The sequence below is a fragment of the Pieris brassicae genome, chromosome 12 (assembly GCF_905147105.1).
Source record: "Pieris brassicae chromosome 12, ilPieBrab1.1, whole genome shotgun sequence".
NCBI lineage: Eukaryota > Metazoa > Arthropoda > Insecta > Lepidoptera > Pieridae > Pieris > Pieris brassicae.
In genome coordinates this window covers 8,451,784-8,476,487 of record NC_059676.1, presented here as the reverse complement: position 1 = coordinate 8,476,487, position 24,704 = coordinate 8,451,784, and the positions used below count along the sequence as shown (strand labels likewise).

The window sequence follows — 24,704 nt, the reverse complement described above, 5'->3', positions numbered from 1 at the left end:
TAGTATGTAATGTAAATGACATAATATTTGATCACAATATGTGTATATGTGTGTGTATATATTAAATTAATCTCTGAATACTACTGCATACAGCTATAGTACTATGCACGTGTAATATAATACAACTAAGCAGTCTGTGGACATTTTGGGAAAATGAGTTTCGTCTGTACAGTGATGCCAACAGGCGATTCCCCCTTCAAATTTATGGCGAATCAAGGTATCTTGGGGGTTTTTAGGAGGTACATTTATTTAGAGGATATTTTGTATAAGATTGTTTTTTCTATAAATATTTACGATTTTATACAATTTATATTAATCCTAAAACCCAACCGACAAACAAAACCAAATATAAACTCCAAGCGTGTTTATAACTGAAATATCAAAAAGTTATTTAATTCCAAGATCGAAAATTTATTCTATTTAAATATATTTTTGAAAATACTTCTCAAACGTGAGTGTACAACAAAACTTAAGGATTTTTAGTTGATATTGCAGAGAGGTAGGTTGAGCGCCAGTTAAGTCTACACGCGACTGGTGGCGTAGCTAATGTCATAATAATAATGTAATAAACATAAATGGGAAATGAGGCAATGATCTGACCAGGTAAATCAAGTGAACTACGACCAAATAATAATAAATATAGGAAGTGTTTGTACTTTAAAAATAAATGAAAAGAACATAACATAAGAACATCGATTTTTTTAACATGCATCTAACGGTATTATTTAATTATTATTTAATTTTAGCTTATGAATGGTAGGAATTTCTTTTTTGACGACATAAAATTAGTATATGATATGCCGTATAGCACACTTATTAAAATCGTCTATTAGTAAAAAAGATGTCAGTTTATATTTTTTCCTGCAAATTACAATTTCATGTCGAAACTTCAGCTTTATTACCTTCTTGAGTGATTTGAGTGATATTGTGTTCAGAAATACCTGAAGATGTATGAATATCCAACAATATAACAAAAATACCACATACGAAAGCAAAATAGCACGCAATGGTTACCTCACAAATTATCTGTCAAGAAAGCGACCGGGGCCCTTACTTTAGAAAATTGAACAATTGGCCCCGTTTTGTCCTTCACAAGAACGTTTCACCTTTATAACAATCTCTTTGCCAGCACTTTTAATGACTTCTGGCATGATGATTACAAAATTTGATCTATAAATAGGAATAAAAATACAAGACGGCGGCCTGGGATTAGTTCAAATTTTGGTCGCGCGCAGTCTCAACTGGCGCGCACTATATTTGAAGTTAGTTTTAGGGGGATCATTGTGTAGAAGTTGGCATCACTGCTCTCATGTCTGTTACGTCTTAAATATTAATATTGACTATAGCTAGGGGAAAAACCCGAGGATATATATTTTTTTAAAACATTGTTTAAGTTAAAGTAAATTTTGTAAAGTGTAAACCTGTGAATGTAAAGTTTGTATTTGTAATTTGGTTAGTTTCTCAATGAATTGGAAAGAAAGACTACAAAGTGCTGAAGCTTCAAAGTTATATTTAATTATGCATTTTGTTAAATAAAGGCTAGCAAAAGGATCTATCAATCGATCATCTAATATAAAATATCAAAATGTCTCAAGAATTTAAATCAGAAATGAAAACAATTAGGATAATGAAGAGTAAATTAAACAGAATTCCTCATAATATGGCCTTAAAATTTTTACTTACTAAAGATACGGAGCGAGAAGATACATTGTTTAAGGCAAAGCAAAGTGACCCTATTTATCAGAAATTTCCTAACTTAATAATAATTAACAAGTTAAACGTCGTAAGTAACACCAATCGTACGACTGCGAAATTTTCAGAAGGCACCACGACAGTTGAACTATCTTCTGATAGTATAACTGAACTTCTTGGCCAAAAAAACTATGATCTTATTTTAAATGCAATTAGCAGCGTTTTTAATGTAGCTACAAAAGTTGAAGCTATAATGGCACTTTTAAAAAAGGGAGCTATAAACAAAGTTGATAAATGTGATGGAAACAGAACTATTGATCGATTCAGTCAAACGGATGAATCATGTATAGTAAAGGTGAAACAATTACCAAGAAGGCGATTGCAAAGGTGCAAGGCTTATGCAGTTCTTGATAGTCTTATACCACCTGAGACTGTTGAGAAACCACCTCCAAAAAGTAAACCATTGGAAACAGTACAAAACATGAGTCTTATTGACACAAAGGATTTTTTGAATGAAGACAGTAATATGTCTGATATATCTTTTGATAATATCTCATTAAAAAGTTGGCAAGTTCCCAACTCGGTTTTAAATGTCAAGCCATACTTTGATTGCATAGATCAATGTACACTAGAGCCTTCATCATTTGTATTAAAATTAATTGATGGTAGTAGTGTAACATTAAAAACAAAACCCCTTGACTTGTTTCATATTGCAACACCCGAAAATCTAAATGATTTATCAAGTGAAGATCAAAAGCGGTTACAATTACATCAGGCATACTTACATTGGAAATACTGTTTGGAGGTTGACGAAGATGACAATTTGTAAGATTTTTTTTCATAAATGCATGGAGATTTAGAGAACGATTTTTTGGTTGTTATTGATGGCAACAACTGTACTTTTATTAGTTATATAAGCTCTGGAAATTTAACAGATATGTTAAAATGAAAGTATTTAATTTCAGACCACTACATATAGCCGTGCTAGAGAATGAACCAGATTTATTATATAGACATTGTATTATGTTGAAAACTCGGCAGGAGTCAGTGGATATACCTGGAGAAAAAAATTTGGTTAGTATTGCACTATATAATCTAAACTTTTAATTTATCATGAATAAATAAGTAAAACCATTTTTAACCTATTAATTATGTGGGGGCAAAGCAAGCTTATATTTGGTTTGGATTTTCATGAAATAATATCCTGAAAACTAAAAAAACCCCTTCATTGGGACCAATTCAGTGCAAATAAATATATTGCAAGTCAAAATGTCAGTATTTTTACAGTCAGCCCTACAACTATCGGTGCATACAAACTCCCCTCAGTGCATGGATATATTACTTACGTTTGGAGCTAAGATAACCCAGATTGACGCTGAATGCCAGTCTTTACTGCACATAGCTGCTGAAACAAGCATAGAGTGTGTTCAAACAATTTTGCAGCATTGTCGTAAACATTCAAGGTATGAGCTGTTTGATTAATTTTGTAACAATAATATAGTATATTTGCTTTAAATATAATAAAAAAATCTACTTTTTTTGTTTTGGATGTATTACAAAATAATGTCTGATAATAATAATCAATGATGCGACGTTGCCGCACTTATTTGATTACTAGTTATTTTAAACAACGCCAAATACCTGTAATGGCTTCGGGGTTACGCAGTCTAAAGGCCCGAAATTCGATATCTAGTGAATGAATTTTTTTTTGTTTGTCTGCATACATAACTTGTTCTTTCATTTCATAAGGTATAGTTTTGAATTATAAATGCTGATCCACAATCGATTTTCTTTGTAATACTATATACTATAACTTATCTATTTTTTACTACTAGAAAAGTCAGGGTTGGAATTTTTTTGGTTGGCAAATGGTTTTAAACACTAAATATTTACAAAAAATGAACGGACATACATTTTCATCGCGTATCTGCGCTTTAGATTCACCCTGTATGTTTTTCTTATGATTTTTAAATTGTTTGCATGGGGATTTTTCTAGGGGAACTATGAATATATATATTTAAATACGACGTATGCTTTTAAGTTTATCCGCATGAAGAAAAAAACACAACTAGAACCTTATGGTGCTTTTATTGTTTTTCAAAGTATTCATCACGTTGCTTAATACACTTTTCCATTCGCTCAAACCAAAAACAAAAAAGTTTTTTGTGTCTCAAATTTTACATTAAATACATGAGACACCCCCGTAAGTAGTGAGAGACACTTGTGTTGGGGTTGACTCTTAACTGACTAATAGCATTAAACCAATTATTATAACATTTATTCCACTCTAAACTACTGACTGCTTCTTCACCGGACTTGAACCTTTGACCACGAAGACTTTTCTTAATTTTAGGAAATGTTAATAAATCATTAGAGCTTAGGTCAGGACTGGAGGACGGTCAAGATTTTTTTCCTGCTTCAAATACTCAATCGTTTGACGACCGCTGTGTGAGCTTGCGTTGCCGTGGTGCAGGATGATACGTCGCTTTTAGTGAGATTTTCGAAGTCCAGCGATGACTTGTGGTAAACAAACTGTGGTATACCACTCTGCGTTAACCATTCTACGATCTTCAAGTGCAATACTTGCACCATGGCCGGTTTTGCATGGCCTTTGAAATGCCTCGAGAATGAACAATATTAGTCGGCTTTGGCTCGTCTTGTTTGGAATCAGGATCGTAAGCATAGATTCGCCACCACTGATGATGTCGTAGACGTTATTTGACTCTCCTCGGTTGAACTTTTGCAGAGTTTTCTTACATCATCTGATTCGGGCCGCCTTGTCATCGTCGGAAAGCAGATGCGATTTCCAACAGCAAACTACTTTCACACCAAGCGCTTCATGCTCTTGCATGAGATTTTTTAAATTGTTGTCCCTGAAATGCCTAACGGAGCTTCTATCTCTCGATACGTCACATGACTATCTTCGAGGATTAGTTGTCTTACAGTAATGACGTTATCTTCAGTGAAGGCAGATTTTGGGCGTCCTTCGCGAGATTTATAATTCTAAATACCAGCGTTCGACAGTCCGCAGACAAGGGTCTTTATCACTAAACCCGTGTCACGCCCCTTATAAAGTTGTAGAAAATTATTGCACGAACATTTTTCGTAGAAAGATTCATTTTCGTACGTAACCTGTCAGATTCGAATTGACGCCGCGCTGTGACTAAACTATAACATTAATCGTAATACTTTCAACTGTTTTGAGATTCAAAATTTAAAAAAAAACTCGGATATAGAACAGTTCCAAATTCAAAATTGCCGGGAAATATGGAAACGACAGAACTTAAAAGGCATGCCTTGTGTCAACATTGAATTATTTCGACAGCCAACACTAGGGATTTTCCTAACGGGACTATACCGGCAGGGAACTACCTACGAACTATGAATTGTATTCTATGAATAAAGTAAACACCAATATTAATATTTAAATAAGGGTAACAACCACTATGCCACTGAATTATTTTCGATTGGATAGCACTTTAAAAAACAGTCAACTCCAGGACGCTAAAAGCAAATTGGGAAAAATTCTCTGAGAAAATACCACACTGAAGACCATTTGGGTTGCAGAAAATGTAGGAAAGAACCAGTTGGACTAGAAAAAAATCCGCCATCCGTTCTAACACTGATGCAAATCTTAACGCGGACAAGTACGTGAAGGAGTTGTTGAGTGATACTGGTTCTTCCCAGGTAATTCTTGCGTTACCCTTAAATTAATGAATACTACTGCCAGCAGTATCGCGAGCTTGAACACTAATGAAAAATTATCACGTTAAATCTGCGCTACTAATACGCTTTTTAACCACGTGATTTAAAAAAAATGTTACGCCCACGATAAACCGCCAACAAATTGCTGGTATTTTACGTCGTCTACAACTCGACTTCAAAATGCGTAAAAAATGAGTTGAAATCAAAGTTGTTGATCTGTCAATTGATGGTTGCATTAATTTAGGTTAATTGCAGACAGGACTCGATAACAGACACGTGTCTGTTAACAGATGTGTTGACAAATTCAACTCTTGTAATTGATACAATTCACACAGTCGCCGAGAGTCCTACGGCTGACTACTTGGTTAAAACTAATGCACCAATAAAATGGGAAAATTACAAATTCGCGACGTGAAGTGTAGTGACAGACAAAGCCGATATGCGCCATATAAGACAAGATTTAGGTAGAACTAGCTTCTCATTAGAATACGGTTGTTCGTCACGCATATTAGCTTCCAGCAAATGATTTGAATGCAGAAAATATATTAAAGAAGCTGGTGGAAAGTAATTGTTATACCTATATCTTTGGATGTAGACCACCTAGGCTAGGCTGCCAGTCGGTATTTTATTTTAATTTTATTAAAGTATTGCTACAACTACTCATTAAACAATATTCAAATAATTACATTGTACACAAAAGCCAAAAACGGAATACACATTCAAACATAAACAAAGCACAGTTTTACCTATTTATACAAAAAATATAACAAAGTATAAATTCATACTAAATTCTAAATTATAAGTTCTAAGATTCATTGATCATTATAATAAATATTTAATATAAAGGAATTATAACAAAGCCATTATTAATAAAAGATACCAGACTTTTTAAATATTTTTTAAGCATTTTTAGTCACATTAAATATATCTATTCGCTGGTAATTTGTGTTATAATCTAAAGGTATACGATACATGGCTGAGTTACGTAAATAGTTGTTATTAGACCGATGAATTTGGAATAGTTGGGTTTGCCTTGTTTGACGAAGGGGTGTGAAATAGTAGTTTTGTTCTGCTGAGGTTCTCATTCATGGAGGGCGCTATAGCCTACTACCACGGTCTTAATGACTACTGGCTCTCTGATACTCTTAACCAATTACTTATTCCAACTTCTAAATATTAATTTATTTTCATTTTATATTCATTATTTCGCCATGAAAAGTAGTTTTCAATCTTGCTCTTTTTCTTATTGATTTAATCCGTTAACGTAGTATTGTCTTTTGTTAAAATAGCTTTTACACATTAAGAAAAACACTTTTTGAACGGATTAAGCTATGTATTATTATTAAAAACTTATAATTATTTACATCTTCTAGTCGATATCAACTTCGGAACAATAAATACAGATAAAACAACTTTCTCTGCAGCTGTGATACTTTTGACATTTAACACCTTTCGTCTTCAGTCACCGTGAACGCTGAAAAGCACGCGAAACGTCGGAAAAAAATTAAAATTTAGAATTGTGTAAATAAATATAGGTTTTTAATAATAATACATAGCTTTAATCCGTTCAAAAAGTGTTTTTCTTAATCTGTTAACGTGTTACACGGTTTTAATTCAAACTGTTTCAGACATGTATTTTAAAACAACTTGTTTTAATCATCTCAGCTCTGAGAAATTCTTGACAATGAATATATAACAACTTCTGAACCGATTTAAATTCTTTTGTTACAGAAAAATTTTATCTGAAAAGGAGGGCCTCTGGACTCCCGAATTGGAGTTTCAAAGTGATGAAGAAATTTCAACATATTTGATTAATTACTTTTGCACTATGTTTGATGATCAAGGTATGTATGTATACATCTAAAACAGTACATTAGTTGCTTTGGTAATTACTATTTTATAGACAATTTTAGATCAGCTTTGTGTCCTTGATGCGTCGATCTTTGATCTAGCCAAACCGGCTATGATGTTTTCCTGCTTTGTGTGAGAAAATGTTATGTCATATAGAAAATGTAATATGGGTTATGCGCACATAGAAATACACATACATAGAAAACCGTATTCCATTTATAACCAAACTTTCACTTTACGACGCGCCTTACAAGTCAGTCAATAATAACGGTCTAAGTAGCTACGAAAAAATTGCACAATGTATAGATACCCGCAAACATCTTGAACAAATGTTCTTGCCTCCGCAGAAGCGATTTTTGGGTATCACTGGGAGGGGGGCGGCGGCGGGAGTGATGTGTCGATCGCGTAATTGGTAAATCAGTTGACGTTTGTGTCCCGCGCAGTGTACGATGTGCAAACATCTGCGCGTTGTTTAATGCCCCTTCCCTTCACTCCCTTGTTTAATGCTCAAGACGTTTGACGGTATCTGTGTCTTAACCTTATAAATAATCTATTGCTTATCCTGAAACATGTTCTCTCGAAATCTGTACTCGACTCATATAAAAATGAAGAAAGCGAAATTTAATTGCACAGAAAAAGTTAGTAATTGTCTTTTAGTCTAAAAACCAGTTGAGACGTGTACAGGCCCGAGCTGTAACGTAAGTTCGGCTCTCTACTTTCAGAGCAAAGACCGTCTATTGAGCACGTTGATGTATATTACCGCGGCTAATGAATGGTCTATGTGGTCAGTTATTAGATAGCCTTACGTTAAACAACATAAAAAGTAAATTGAAAAACTATTTTAATGCATTTGTTGCGTTCCTAAACAAGGCCGCTATGGTTACATTTATACAAACATCAGTGATTTTCTAATGTTACATATCATGATTTAGATTATATTATTCTGTAAAATAAATAAACAATAATATAAAATAAAACATACAACGACATACAACATTTAAGCCTGTGTTTCTACTTAATATTTGTAAAACTAATCCAATCAATTTGTTCGCAATCAAGTGGAATCCAGTCCTGGGCCACCGATGTACCTTGTTGTTACATTCTTTATTTTGTTATTCTGTAGGTTTGACGCCACTAATGTTAGCGAGTGCAAAAGGCTTTGACTCAATAGTGAATGAGTTGCTCCAAGCTGCGCCTCAAACAGTTAACATAAAATCACCATCAAGTGGCAACACTGCCCTATATATTGCAACGTCTGCTGCTTCTTCGCATGCTGAACGTAAGTGACGATTGTTATAATTGACAATTTACATGTTAAGTGAAGTAAGTAATTTTTCAAACCTACGTGTTGATGTATGAATTCATTATTTGCAGTCGCTGGCAACACCGGCAAGTTATCGACAAGTTATTTAAAGACGATAGCAACATTGTGTAAATACGGCGCCGAGCCGAACATTCCAAACGATTCAGGCAACACTATTACTATGCTTTTAAGTGAATTTAAATCTAATGATATTGCACAAATATTAGCTAACAAAGTTTGTGATGGGACACAGAAATTCGACTCCTTCATGCTCGTCAGAGATGAAGGTGACATAAAAATAGAACCTGTTAAAAATACTAAACAACGTGAAACAAATGCACGCAAAAAGCAAAAAGATACTCCTGAAACATGTGAAGATATGCTAAACGATTCAGAAATTGAATCAAACATAGAAATTAAAATGGAAAAATTGATCTGTGAAAAGCCAGTACCCTCATCCAGTTTTGTTACCAAGCAACTACAAACGGTACAAAAATCTCAGCCATTAATGTTTAACCTTAATGATTTATCACTTAGCCTAAACATGGCTAAAGTATCTAATCCCAGAACTTACAAGATCGTAAGACCGAAAATGAAGACAGATTTAAGTGTGACGAAATGTGAAACGATCAAAATGTTTACGAAAAAAACTAGCATAACTCAAAATGTTATAGAAAAAGAAAAACCACAAGTCTGTCATCAAACATCGGGCAGAAAACTTGTAGTTAAAGTAGAAAGTTTAAATACGAGAAAACGAAAACATTCTATGGAAAACACTAAATTGAATGATTAATCTTGGAAACTGTCGATTAACATGGACTATAGATGATGTTAACATTAATATATATATAAATTCCATGCAATATTTCACGCTAGTAATACTTGCTAAAAATGTTCAAGGAAGCTTGTAAACTAGTTACGTATTGTTACTATTTCCATGGAATCCGTAGGAAATTTAATAGTGTAGACCATGGTTTCCCACCGTGGAGCCCATGCCCCACAGGGTGGACTCCTGATAGTTATTAGTAGAATTGAAGAATTGCTAAGGTATGTGCCCAAAAAAGAACGGAAAACACTGCCCTAGAACAATGCCGTGTGACAATGAAATTACGAAAAGTTATAATTTCTTGAGTTTTCACAATTGGAAACTGACGACACCGATGTGTTAAGATAAATCTTAATAATATGTTATCATTCCTTTAATTAAGTAACGTAATTACTTGCGCTGAGGGAGTTAAGATTCCACATAAATAAAGGTTGTATATCTTCGAGCTAACAAACGCCCAAACCTCGCATATGTTTATTTTAAATAAATTATTTTTATCACTACTCATGCACATTCAAAATATTGATAGTTATTTCGTAACTATACGTGTGAAATGGGGATTCACAATTTCCAATGGGGGTTCCTTTGGGTGTGTTCAAAAGGCGAAAAGTATCAAAATTGACTCTGAAAACGTAATCGCAGATGGCTTGTCGTTCTAATATCTTAAAATAAATCTTTTTTATAAAGGACAAATATTTATTCCCTAATAGATACTTTTCGACTTCTGGTCACGTCCATAGGAACCCTCGATGGTAAAAGTGATTCCTGAATTCACTCATTTATGTAGGGTCTGCTACCATACGGTACTGTAGTCTGCGGAACGCTGGCTCTCAGTCTGTTAAAATTCATAGCTGAGACTTTTTTCTCCTTGGCCTGCACGGTTTATGCGTCAGCCATTAGCTGATACTTAACGCGAAGTTTTAGCGTGTAATAGTATTTAAGATCATATCATTTATGACAGCATAACTTATTAAGATCGAAATGATGTATTATTACAAATTAAAAGGCAAAAAACTAGAACAACAGTTGTATGAAATGAAATAAATTATGTGTCATTCTCTAAATGTATTATTAAGTTAAAGTTTTATTTATTTATTATATAATTTGTAAACGTTAAAGTAGAGGTACTTACTTGGTATTTCCTGTTATTTAAAACTGGCTTTTACTAACAACTTTAAGTGATATCTTCAAAATTATCCAAATGAAGATTATAGTATGTTTGGGAATATTGATAAAACTGACCTGTCAAAGAATGCATTAGCAAGTGTGCAGCAGTGATGCAGTTTTTCAAGGAACGCGCAAATCGCATTTGTTACGCAAAAAGTTTTGTGTGAAGTTTAAAGTGAGGTTATTTGGCTATGAATTAAACCATATATATATTTATTTATTTATTGTATTATATATATAATGATGTTTAGCCCGTTTATCTTGACGGAAGCCTTATTTAGCAGTTTCACAGTGGTCGGCAGTTAGTGTCTTTCCAACTTTGGTGGGTTTACGTCTACCTCGTGTACCGTCTCGAGAGTGCCAACCATTTGGTTCTACCATGCTTGATATTCATGAAATTTCTTAGATAATAAGTTTCTTATTTATTAATATTACAGATATTTTTCATGTAATTGCGTGATTTGAATGGTTTTATTTTTAATATGATTTTTAATCATAGAAGGAATGACTTGCATATGTAGATACTTGTTTAATTTAACGAGGTTTTTATCATATATAAATTGTCAATTTGACACATAAGGTTTGACATTTAACATAGCATAATCTTCACTTGCCCTGTAAATAAAATATTAATTTTCATTTGACGTTTGGTTTATTATTAAGGATAGTAAAATTAAAATAAAATAATGTTTTATAAATCTTACACCTTTATTTATTTACACTACTCACAATTTTAAACGTTCACATATACAGAGAAATAACTAATTAAGTCCCGAAATTTGAGCAAAATCGTTGGTAAAATTGAATGGCAACATTGGTGAATCTTTGAGAACATGGACGGAACAATCAGTCTTTAGTGTGTAGTTGTGTTCGTTGTTATTTTTCACAATGCTTCCATTCAAAATACATTTACTTAAAATTCACATTAAGAGTAATAATTTGTAAAGTTTTCAAATCATTAAACAACTTAATACTAGAGTTGGAGCGCGTTTAAGAATAGATACAAAATTGTTTGAATAATAAAATATCCCCACCAATTCAACAACAAATTTTTATATTGAAATAGTTTAGAAAATCAAAGTAAATTAAAATAGATCGGTAATTCGGTCAAAAATAGCACATACAATTGTGATGTCATATATAATTAAAACTAAATATACATTATACCATACCGACAGACGCTAAGTAAAATGGTAAAATAGTATACCTAAAAGGACGAATCCGAAGACTAGCAACTAACGGTAATTATTCATAAAATTTCCTTTAATCATGGTTAAAAACGTAAAATGGCAACCCACGCCCCAGAGATTATTTACACCTACGAGTTGAAATTTATAAAATATTATTTGTTCAAATAACACCAATGGATGATAATTATCACATATCGTCCTAAAGTAATAGAGCCTAGAATAATTTGAAAGTAAAATATGCCTTCATTATATGTTCTAGAGGGATTCAATTAAAAAAGTATATGGGAATACGCTTAAAATTAAACGATAATTATTTGTGGCTATTGCGGTAATCCTATATATTTTGAAACTATCTTGAAATTTATAAGCAATAACTAATTTCGTTTCATCGATGTTTTTGCACCTGGCAACACTAAATCAAAAATTAAAATTAATTCACCACAGCAACGAGAGAGACTATTTTTAATGATGACTTACTTCAATACGCTGACAAATTAAATGGCTGAAAACATACTATTAACAAATTAACATGAAAACAATTTATTAATTTGACAGTTGACAGCTCCCCCCCGGCGTGGCGCATCTATTCTACCAGTTGTCTATTATCTCCTATTGAGTTCGTAACCATTTTGTTCTTTACTCGGCGTTTTGGCGGGAGGTGGTTTTGCCACTGCGTGCCCTTCTAGTCTTAGCGTGCTTTGACGATGTGATGATCTGAAATGTTTATAATGTATAGGGTAAGTAAACATAAACTACCACAACCGATTACACAGAGGTATAACGTTGCGTGCGTCTCATTCTTACTTTATGATGTGAATACAGACAAAAACTACCGAAATTCTTTTTATCTTTTTTATTTTTCCTATCAATAAATATAGTCTGTATTGAACGTGATCTCTATGACAAAGCATATCAGCTTACATTTGAAGCAGATGCCAATGTCGTTAGTAGTTATTAGTTTTAATAGATTTTTATAAAGATAATAAGTAAAATTTAAAAGTATTTGAATATTGGTGTCATAATGTAACGTCAAACCCTATTCTCAAGTCACTAATCACTCAATGTCTATTCCGAAAAACAAAACAAAAATAATGTTCTGTACTGTTATGTATATCTTTAAGTTAGTTTGCATATATGTGGCTAGATAATAAAAACTTAACAAAAAAGTTTGTATTTTTTTGTTTTCTTATCAAAACTTTAATTACTTAGAATGTATACTCACCGTATAAGACAAGTGACAGCGAGAAGAATCAGCAGTGCTCCCAGTGCTGACAAACCCCACGAGAGTACAAGACGGGCAATGGGCGGGACCTTAGTGGCTAAACGTAGGAGCGATGACACTTGGTCTGGCAACTCATCTATTCCCTGTAGAAAAAAATGTTAAACATTGTCTTTGGTAATAACATAAAATATTTTCACATGATATTTAGTTATCAAGATGTCTTAGACGAAATGTATACTATTACGGCAATATAAGTTTTATCACGTTTTTAAATTATTTACACTCGTGCGCAAAACATAACGATTGGATATTAATTTCTGAACTTAATTTAGTCGCTTAATTTTTGATATCAACTCATAACAATATAGTATTCATATGGCAACATCGCCATAGACTAACTCAATACTTTGTGTCAATTAGGGGTAAGTCTCTCTCTAATTACAACCGTTAAAACATTAAAAACCTCAAGTAAATAGGATAATAAACTTTGTTTGGATATATGCAAAGTTACTTCTAGGCTTTACTATATTCAGGTATTGTATATTAGCTTTTTGGGAAACCTGAAGTTTGATATATTTTGTTGAAATTTTAGAAATAGAAAACTGAAGTCTGATTCAGAATGATTAAAACTATGTAACATTGCAATTAAATAAATTATTAGGGATGCAACAGGCGGTCGTATCGTTAACAAACGATCTCTTTACATAAAGTAATTACTACTAAAAATTTATAATTTTACTAAAAAATAATACAATTACAAAAATTAATCTAAATCAAAATAAAAAAGCGTAACCGCGCCATATTTGTATGCCCTAAATAAACCCAAAACCTCAATTTTAAATTTCATAATTAATGTAGTATTGTCTTTTGTTAACATAGCTTTTACACATTGAAAGAAAACACTTTTTTACGGGATTGAAGCTATGTAACCTTATAGGACACCGTGACACAAAAACCGATGATCTTTGAGTCGATATCAACTCCGGGGAAATAAATACAGATAATACAACTTTCTCTACAGCTGTGATACTTTTTGACATTCAACACCTTTTGTCTTCATTCACCGTGACCACGCACGCTGTGAAGCACGCGAAACGTCGGAAAGATTTAGAATTATGTAAAATAATTATAAGTTTATAATAATACATAGCTTCAATCCGGTAAAAAAGTGTTTTCTTTCAATTCATAATTAATGTTTATTAAATAAATAACATCCGTCCCATCCGATTAATGGAAAACAGAATGCACATTTCTCTGGGCAAATTTATGCTCTATGACACCTCCGCACATATCAAAAATAAATATAGATATTATAAAACGAAATCGTATTCTTACCTCCTCAAACCACAGTATAGGAAAAACGATGTCCGGGAAGTTGGCGACCTGCTTTATATCAACCACTTGTGATACAGCCAAGTTTATCTGGACACGCGCACGCGCCTGCATTGCGGTACCCATTTCCTGAAAAAGGACATAGTAAAAGAATTTTTATGTTTTTAAGTAAATTAAATAGGAACCCTAACACTTTTAAGTATTGAAATGTCAAGATATAAAATCTTTTATTCTTAACAACTTCTTCCAGATGATTAAGACAAAATCATCGAATGGGAATAACTCATGCTTCGTCGCGTGACCATTATCATACAAATTCGTATGGCGTGATTGGATCACGCCTGTCGAAAAGTGATTTTGTCTTAGGCCACAGATCAAAATATACGTATGTTTAGGTGTTGCCAGTTATCCACCATTATTAAAAACTAAATTAGTCTAATGGCAGTGTTTCAAAGTACTCTTTTGTCTCTGTTTGAGGATAAATAACATAATGATCCTTCTCACCCAACTAGGAGTCCAGATCAAGCGAACTACCCTCCTCAGAAAGCTATAAGAAAACGGCTACAAACAACGCATTTGAGTTTATGTCCCGTCCTAGAAGCAACTCAATAAAAGAAAAGTAATAAATAGCAACTAAAACCTGCCAGCAACCGGAAAAACGACAACTACACAAACAACATACAAAAACTAAGCCGAATAAAAACTCCCCCAAGCCAGCTGGTCCCTTGGGGTAAAGAGAGCATAACCCTCAAGATAAAATAAAAAATGAAACTCTAAAAATTGGTAGATTTAATGTCAGATCATTAGGGTTAATGATAAGATACATAGAATTAATAGACTCACTACAAAAAATAGAAATACACATTCTTGGTATAGCGGAAGTCAGGAAATTGGAATGAAATATTGAAGAACGTGATAATTATATCCTTTAATAGAGAAACGCCTGGATTGTACGGGGTTGGATTTCTGATCAAGAAAAAACATAAAAGACGCATTATAAACTTCACAGGAATTTCAGAACGTGTCGCTGTATAACAAATGAAATACTCTAGAGGAGGCTCTTTCCCTTCCAATAACATAGCTTTAGATGAGTGGTTATAAGATAAAAATGTTATTTCAGCTCGTTGGAAATAAATGGGCTTTTTTATTATTATTATAACATAATCATCCTGACATCAATGACTCCTCATCACCTTGTGGGCCTTAGCCTCCGCAATTATAATTCGCCATCGAAATCTATATCGTGCTTATTACGTCCAACTTACAAGGTCCTTCCCAACTCCGGATTTTCCCTTGCCACCAGGCAGTGAGCACAGTAAGAACCTTGGGGTTATATCATCCACCATTCGGTGCACTTGTCCCATCCACTTGAGCCTGTTCCATTTTATGACGATGTTGGCATTATATGCTATAAGTTCTTCATTGAAACGAATACGCCAAACGCTGGCGTCGCAAACAGCCAATAATTATTTTAGGAACCTTCCGCTCGAAAATAAGGCCAGCTCGTTCTTCTTGCTAATGAGCCAGGTTTCAGAACCATAAGTGACAGGTAATTGAGTAGAAAAGATGAATAAATACTCACAGGCTGCACATCGATATATAGTCTATGCTTTTCCGGTTCCGGTGGGGAAATCCCTTCCACTGCGTCACGGAAACTCTCATCCGCCAAGTAGAAATGAGGGAACGAGAGCATTATAGGGGAATCTGAAATATTCACCAATATATAAAACTTTTTTTCTAACGTTTTTTTTCTCGTGTTTTCCAAAGACATACCTACGAGATTTATTCTATATTTAAGGCATGCATTTGTTACAGTAAATCCACTAAACGGAACTTTGGAAATGGCTTTCTTTGTGCCAGTTACATAAATTCACTTAATTATTGAACTTCATATAAAAATAATGATATTTACGAGTTAAAGGCTGAGAAGTCCCGGTTATTTTAAGACATATCAAACATACCGTATTGACAGAGAGACACATTAAATAGTCCGTTAGGCGCACATGGTGGGCCATTGGGGCAGAAACACTTGTTGTAGTCGTTATTGGCGAAAACGTCCTCTGGCGGCGTAAACCGGAAACCTTGGACACCAGCAGCTGACTCTACATCCTTCAAGTATCTGTGATGTAAATAAATTATGTATAACATATTGTTACGAAGACGGGTCGACTGCAATGTTTCTAGATTTTTCCACTAGTTAGAGAACTTTTCAGCAAGCTGTAATATGATTTCTGACCGTTTCAGGAGAGGGTCAATCACATATTAGAAAATTGTAATTTTCATAATGTTACCCTAGTTTTCAGGAAGCTGAAACCTTTTTTCAGTCGGTTTCAGAACATGTGTAGTCGAGTAGTGCAGTTTTCAGGAGACCCGTTTTCAGGCGTTTTCAGGCCTAGTTATACCCCTTTGGTGAAGGAATATTCTAGACCGAACTTTCTAGGTGTGAGACAAGGACGAAATGATACGAGAGAGAGAGAGAGAAGATCAGAACTTTCTCGAAACTAGACGAGCACTCTAGAACGCCGTACGACAAGGACGGAGCAACGTGCGAAAGAGACAAAGAGTGCGAACGTTCTAGAATTGTGCAATCGCTACTCAGTAGCAAGCCCGCCTAGAAAGTTCTCGAATATTGTTTAGAATTATTCCCAGGGATATATAAGCGAGCCGAAACGCGACTAGTCACTTAGTTTTGAATGCGATAACAAGAGCGAAACACCGAAGCAATAAAGTGCGAATAAAGTGAATATAAGTGATAAAGTACTGTGTGAAGTGTGCATAAGTGAAGTAATTAGTGACTGTGTTTTTGTGTGTTATTAGTGAATCTCTGCGGTTAATTTGTGCCCATAAATTCCTCATTGATTTACCAAGAAATAAACCCTTGAATAAATCTACGGCATTTTCTATCCGATCCCCTAGCTCGTAACATTTTGGTGTCAGAAGTGGGATAGAAACATGCCAATTACTCCAAGGGAGAATCAAGAGGAGTCTGTGGCAGAGTCTTCAGCTGCGGAGGGAGTGCAGACAAGGGCGCAATCAGCACGCGACGCCGCCCGGCGACAAAGTTTCGATGCAAACCGCGGGATGGGTGAAAGTAACGATGGCAACATCCTCCTTGCTCTGCAGCAAATGATGGAAGCACAGGCACGCCGTCAAGAAGAACAGACACGACAAATGATGGAAGAACAAGCACGCCGTCAGGAAGAACAGGCACGCCGTCAGGAAGAACAGGCACGCCGTCAGGAAGAACAGACACGCCAAATGATTGAAGAACAGACACGCCGGCAAGAAGAACAGGCATGCCGTCAGGAAGAACAGGCACGCCGTCAAGAAGAACAGGCACGCCGTCAAGAAGAACAGGCACGCCGTCAAGAAGAACAGGCACGCCGTCAGGAAGAACAGACAAAACAAATGATGGAAGAACAGGCACGCCGTCAAGAAGAACAGGCACGCCGTCAAGACGAACATACACGCCAAATGATGGAAGAACAGGCTCAGACACGTCGCATGATAGAGGAGCAGGCACGACGTCAAGAGGAGCAGGCTCGCCGTATAGGAGAAAAACTTTGTGACCTGAAAATACAGGTAGATGAAAAGATTGAGAATTTGGAATCCAAGCAGGATAAACGTATCCTTGGATTAGAAAATGAAATCCAATGCCTGAAGACCTCTGGTGTTGTCACGACTGTAGCACCACCTGGAAATGTGAAAGTGCCTCCCTTTGATGGTACATCTTCTTGGGGCGCGTACAAGCTTCAATTTGAGACTGTAGCACAGTCAAACGGGTGGACTGACGATCAAGCAGTTACCGCCCTTATTCTGGGATTGCGAGACGAAGCCCTCTCCATATTAGATACCAAGAAAGGTAAGGTGACGTTGAAGCAACTGCTAGATGCCCTGGAATCACGGTATGGAGACGCACATTTAGAGCACGTTTACAGGGCTCAATTGAAAGATAGAATACAGCAGACAAATGAAAGTTTGCAAAAATGGGGACTTGAAATAGAGAAGCTGGTAAGGAAGGCCTACGCATCCTCACCAGATGTTGCAGACAAGATGCTGGTTCAAGCTTTTGTCGACGGTATTCGAGACCGTGAAATTCGAATGGCTGTGAACCTCGGTCACCATAAGGAAATTAAGGATGCTCTTGCCCATGCGTTGGAGGTGGAAGCATTTTGCAAGGATCATCGACCTAACCGCATTAGGGCTGTCACGGAAAAACCAAGTACCCAACGTGGACCCACCTGTTACCTCTGTGGGGAAATAGGGCATATGAGGTTTTCATGCCCTAAAAAAGATCTCAGAGGCGAAATAAAGACTAGACGTGGGGAACCGGAAGCAGCGGGTGTGACTGCCGCTGAACAGCGGCAGGGAAACGAGTAGAAGCCAGGACCACGGGGCGGGTGCTGGCCGGTTCTGTAAGGAAGGCCCCAAAAGTTATGATCACTCAAACTCAGGATGGGAATACCATTGTTATCGACGGAGAAGTAAACGGATGTAGGTGTGAGTTAACCCTTGATACTGGAGCTTCCCGGACAGTAATTAGATACCAACTTCTGAAGTCATTTTACAAAAGCCTTTCTGGTGGAAATGTAGAGCTCCTTACAGCTACTGGTCAGCACATAACCGTTCGAGGGGAAGGTATCGCTACCTTCAAGATTGGGGGAAGATCATACAGACATAAAGTTGTTCTTGCTGACATAGTAGATGACTGTATAATCGGTTTGGACTTTATGAAGTTCTATAAATGTAAGATAGATCTAGAAAAAGGAATGTTCAAGTGTAGAGATGAGGTAGTTTCTCTAAAAGGTAATACATTGAAGGGAGGGTACGACGTCTATAGATCTATCACTGAAAATAGTACAGTTAGTAAACGAGATATAGTTCAAGAAGTATTAGAGGGCTGTAAGGAAACCTTGTCGAAAGGAGAAATGTTGAAAGCAAAGGAACTATTAAAGTCATTTTCAGACATGTTTGCTACACACGATGGAGATCTAGGAAGGACAGGTGTAGTTAAACATCGAATTGAGACTGGAACCGAAAGACCGATACGTTTGCGACCGCGACGAGTACCTGTCGCATATGAAAAAAATATAGACAAGATGATTGCGGAAATGTCAAACCATAATGTCATCGAATCATCTTCCAGCCCTTGGTGCTCTCCAGTCGTTTTAGTCAAGAAAAAGGATAACAGTTTAAGGTTCTGCGTCGACTACCGTCGTCTTAACGATATCACAAAGAAGGACAGTTACCCCTTACCTAGAATAGATGACACCTTGGATACCTTAAGTGGGGCAAAATGGTTTACAACTTTAGACTTGAAAAGTGGGTACTGGCAAGTGGAGATAGACCCAAGTCATAAAGAGAAGACAGCGTTCTCAACTGGAAAAGGACTATGGCAGTTTAAAGTTATGCCGTTTGGGCTTTGCAATGCGCCTGCTACCTTTGAAAGACTAATGGAGAAAGTACTGTCAGGACTGATAGGACAAGCCTGCTTAGTGTACTTGGATGATGTAGTCATCATTGGGAGAAATTTTGAAGATCACATACGGAATCTGCAACGGGTGCTCACCAGACTTCATAAAGCCAACCTGAAATTAAGTCCAAAGAAATGTTTATTTTTTAAAAGAGAAGTGAGCTACTTGGGTCACATTATATCTCAGGACGGAGTTCGAACAGATCCCGAGAAGATAGTGGCGGTGAAGGAATGGCCAGTACCTAAAGATAAAACTGAAGTCCGTGCTTTCTTAGGTTTATGCTCTTACTACCGAAGATTCGTGAAAAATTTCGCGGATATTGCAAAACCTCTTCACAAACTCACTGAAGAGAAGAGGAAATTCACATGGGATGGAGAGTGTGAAGTTGCATTTAATGAGCTCAAGAACCGACTATGTGCGACTCCGATACTAGGATACCCGGAACATGATGGCGAATATGTGGTAGATACAGATGCCAGTGGAATTGGCATCGGAGGTGTACTATCACAGGTAAAAGGTGAGCGCGAGGAAGTAATAGCCTACTTCAGCAAGTCGTTATCGAAACCAGAACGAAACTACTGTGTCACTCGGAGGGAACTACTGGCTGTTGTGAAGACGCTGCAGCATTTTAGTAAATACTTACTAGGTCGCAAGTTCCGTCTTAGAACAGATCATGCTGCCTTAAAATGGCTACTTCAGTTCAAGAACCCAGAAGGACAAGTGGCTCGATGGATCGAACAATTGCAAGAGTATGACTTTGCTACTGAACATCGCAAGGGTAGAGCACACGGGAACGCAGATGCATTGTCTCGTAGGCCATGTGAGGAAGACTGTAAACATTGTACAAGACACGAAGGTAGAGAGGTTGCCCATGTGAGGATACTAAGAACGGATACCATTAGTCCAGATTGGTGTGGTAAATTAATTCAGGAAGAGCAACAACAAGACTCTGATATTAAACCAATTCTGGACTGGATGAAATCTTCAGCTATAAAGCCGCGATGGAATGATGTTGCATCTACTAGTACCACGACCAAGAGTTACTGGGCTCAATGGGATAGCTTAGTTCTCCATAATGGGGTGTTATGTCGCAAATGGGAAAACGCTCGTGGGGATGCATCTCATCTACAGTTAGTTGTGCCAAGAGCCAAGATTCGCAACATATTGGAAATGTTTCATGACGGCTCATCAGGCGGACACTTAGGTGTAAAAAGGACTCTTTTGAAAATTAAAGAGAGATTTTATTGGATACATTGCCGCGAAGATGTAGAAGACTGGATTCGGAAATGTAAAGCTTGTGCAGCTGTTAAAGGCCCACAGTCGAGAACTAGAGCGAGTATGAAGAAATACAATGTCGGAGCTCCATGGGAGAGGATAGCAGTTGACATAGCTGGACCATTTCCGTTAACAGAAAAAGGAAATAAGTACATCATGGTTGTTATGGATTATTTTACGAAGTGGCCCGAAGTATTCCCTATTCCCAATCAAGAAGCAGTTACAGTAGCTGAGATACTTGTAAATGACGTATTCTCTAGATTTGGAGTACCTTTGGAAATGCACAGTGATCAGGGAAGAAATTTTGAGTCTCTACTATTTCAAGAATTGTGCCGATTAATGGGAATTCATAAGACGCGGACTACTCCATATCACCCACAGTCAGATGGAATGGTGGAACGCTTCAATCAAACTTTGGAAAGGCACTTGGCAAAACTGGTGGACAACCATCAAAAAGACTGGGACAAGTATATTCCATTATTTCTAATGTCATACCGGTCTGCGGTTCATGAAACCACAAATGTTACTCCTGCTTTAGCCATGTTTGGGAGACAACTTAGATTACCAGCGGATATTGTAACTGGGCGACCACCTGACACACCGGAGAGTGTTACAGAATATGCTGCGGATCTGCGCAATAAACTGGACGAAATCCATGAACACGTACGAGCATCACAAAGTAAAATAAGTGAGACTACGAAGATTAGGTATGACAGAAAGACGAATCACATAGAATTTAAAGAAGGCTCGCAAGTATGGCTCCATAACCCAACAAAACGAAAAGGCAAATCACCAAAGCTTCAAGCTGACTGGGATGGTCCATACACGATAGTCACGAAGATAAATGACGTTACCTATCGCATAAAGAAAGTGGGTGGTTTAAGGAGCAAACCGAAAGTCGTTCACATAAATCGATTGGCTCCCTATAAAGGATGTAATGATGCTCGGGACGAGCATGTCTAAGGAAGGGGTAGTGTTACGAAGACGGGTCGACTGCAATGTTTCTAGATTTTTCCACTAGTTAGAGAACTTTTCAGCAAGCTGTAATATGATTTCTGACCGTTTCAGGAGAGGGTCAATCACATATTAGAAAATTGTAATTTTCATAATGTTACCCTAGTTTTCAGGAAGCTGAAACCTTTTTTCAGTCGGTTTCAGAACATGTGTAGTCGAGTAGTGCAGTTTTCAGGAGACCCGTTTTCAGGCGTTTTCAGGCCTAGTTATACCCCTTTGGTGAAGGAATATTCTAGACCGAACTTTCTAGGTGTGAGACAAGGACGAAATGATACGAGAGAGAGAGAGAGAAGATCAGAACTTTCTCGAAACTAGACGAGCACTCTAGAACGCCGTACGACAAGGACGGAGCAACGTGCGAAAGAGACAAAGAGTGCGAACGTTCTAGAATTGTGCAATCGCTACTCAGTAGCAAGCCCGCCTAGAAAGTTCTCGAATATTGTTTAGAATTATTCCCAGGGATATATAAGCGAGCCGAAACGCGACTAGTCACTTAGTTTTGAATGCGATAACAAGAGCGAAACACCGAAGCAATAAAGTGCGAATAAAGTGAATATAAGTGATAAAGTACTGTGTGAAGTGTGCATAAGTGAAGTAATTAGTGACTGTGTTTTTGTGTGTTATTAGTGAATCTCTGCGGTTAATTTGTGCCCATAAATTCCTCATTGATTTACCAAGAAATAAACCCTTGAATAAATCTACGGCATTTTCTATCCGATCCCCTAGCTCGTAACAATATATATATATATATATATATATTATATACGATATGTTAAGAAGTCGTTTAAATAAGATTTTCAATAACTATAGATACTTGTTTATTTTTTTTTAAATCGTGTCGATCAATAGTAGGATAATTAATCAGCTTTACTTAGATTAATTTTAGGTTAACTCTGAGTATTCGATTGGAATAATAACATTCAAAAAATGTATAGAGCCTAGCAATCTAAAATAACCTCCATTCAAAACTTATTAAAAAAAGAGCAAATATTATGCTAATAAAGGTGATTATTTGGTGCTGTAAAACTTATTGAATAGTTCCAAGCAGTGGCGAATTTACAGGTTGAGTAAGGCGCCTAGGATGGCAAATTTGGGAGAAATTTTGTTTGACTAATTTATAGAAATCAAAAAGATTTCAGCATGACGGTTTTCTGCAACAAATTTTGCCCAAACCCCCAACCTAAACTGCCAGTCCTACTGGACATTTACGTGCAATTACGGTCAACGAAATTGCATTCTAAAAATAATCTAAGACATGACAATTGTAGTGGCAAGGGCGGCAAAAATGCCTTGAAAATTTGTAAATCCGCCACTCGGCTTCAAAACCAATCGGTCTGTACGGCCAGCAACGTCAGAGCTTGTCGTAATAACTATAAGCAATCGAATAATTAATACAAATGAACACGAAAATGATGCATTCGTCTCAGACAAGACAGTAATGGAGAACGTAACAAGAACCATGTTATACAGTAACAATGCTTCTGACCGTATCTTACACTAAAGGAAATATAATACCTTATGAGACAACCTTGTGGGGTTGAACTATGACAAATATTAAGATTATTTTAGTTTGTCGTTGTATATTTGGTTTGCTTTTATTAGTTACAGCTGTATGGACAAATAATCCTTTTGAATATTCGACTTTTAAAAGATATCAAAATTTATATTTTTACGGTTAACATTAACTATATAGCTTATTGCTTCCGTCTCAAAAAATCCAAAGTGCTTTAACAAAAGTTTTTTGATTTTTATCTCGTTTTACCCCATATCATATAAAATAAATACATAACTAAAAACCTATTAGTATTTAAATAGGAAATTAGCAAAACCAATTATTATATAGAGGGCTAACGGGTTGGAGGCTAACCTGATGTCAAGTGATACCGCCGCCCATGGACATATATTCCAAGAAGGCTCGCAAGTACACTTGCTTTTTCTTTAAGGACCCTAAGTCGAATTGGTTCGGAAATACTTCTGGTGGACTGTGGCGAGCGGCAAAAGCTGCCTTAAGGCCTAATCCCAGCACGCATTGCTGTGTCAGTATCTCGGGGTGAACTGTGCTACGCAATGGAGCGCTGAGGCGCGCCGGTCCGTAATAACAATTACTTATGTAAAGCATTAAATTAATGTAATTTTAACATTATTTTCTGAAATGGATTACTTGGCTTGCGATAAAATAATAATCGTGTAAATTTAAAAATCATATCTAATCATCCCTAGCTTTCTTACTAACTACTAACTGACGTGAGACTTATCTTAAATTATCGTGATTTATGTGTCTTTTTACTTTTTATTTTTAATGTATCATCTTTTTAAATTAGTTTTTTAGTTTTGTCTAAATCGAGTATCGATCTTTCAAAATGGATAAAGGAACTACTCAATTTCATCATATATTTTTACCATTTGCCATCCTTAAAGTAATGATGACAAAAAATGGAGAGAAACAATGTACTTTTTTGGAGTTGTGCGACAATATAGGCCCTTAAACAACGCTTAGTTGTGGATATATGTTAGAATGGTACACTTCGGTGTAACATCCGCCCATACGTTCACACATTACACAATCATCGTCTCAAATATCGTTACGCCATATATCAGCTAATATTCCATTGTTCTCGTTTCGTTTGACATCACAATTATATCAATAGAATTG

The 24,704-nt window shown here is 36.1% G+C and overlaps 2 protein-coding genes across 3 annotated transcripts in view; one reads left to right on the top strand and one right to left on the bottom strand.

The window, feature by feature from the left end:
* The first annotated feature begins 1,307 nt into the window (after positions 1 to 1,307).
* Positions 1,308 to 11,219, top strand: LOC123717035. Its single transcript, XM_045672788.1, has 6 exons — positions 1,308 to 2,517; positions 2,658 to 2,766; positions 2,980 to 3,155; positions 7,129 to 7,241; positions 8,372 to 8,527; positions 8,623 to 11,219. The coding sequence occupies exons 1-6, from the start codon at positions 1,586 to 1,588 to the stop codon at positions 9,342 to 9,344; spliced, it is 2,208 nt and encodes a 735-aa protein (XP_045528744.1). The 5' UTR covers positions 1,308 to 1,585; the 3' UTR covers positions 9,345 to 11,219.
* A 12-nt stretch (positions 11,220 to 11,231) lies between these two features.
* LOC123717038 (scavenger receptor class B member 1) overlaps positions 11,232 to 24,704 on the bottom strand; it is a 71,119-nt gene continuing 57,646 nt past the window's right edge. For both annotated transcript variants that reach the window (XM_045672791.1, XM_045672792.1), the window contains 5 exons: positions 16,250 to 16,407; positions 15,871 to 15,992; positions 14,292 to 14,417; positions 12,957 to 13,099; positions 11,232 to 12,448 (listed from right to left, as the gene is read on the bottom strand). In XM_045672791.1, the coding sequence (XP_045528747.1) occupies positions 12,337 to 12,448; positions 12,957 to 13,099; positions 14,292 to 14,417; positions 15,871 to 15,992; positions 16,250 to 16,407 (661 nt within the window). In that variant the 3' untranslated portion in view covers positions 11,232 to 12,336. The remainder of the gene's footprint in view (positions 12,449 to 12,956; positions 13,100 to 14,291; positions 14,418 to 15,870; positions 15,993 to 16,249; positions 16,408 to 24,704) is intronic.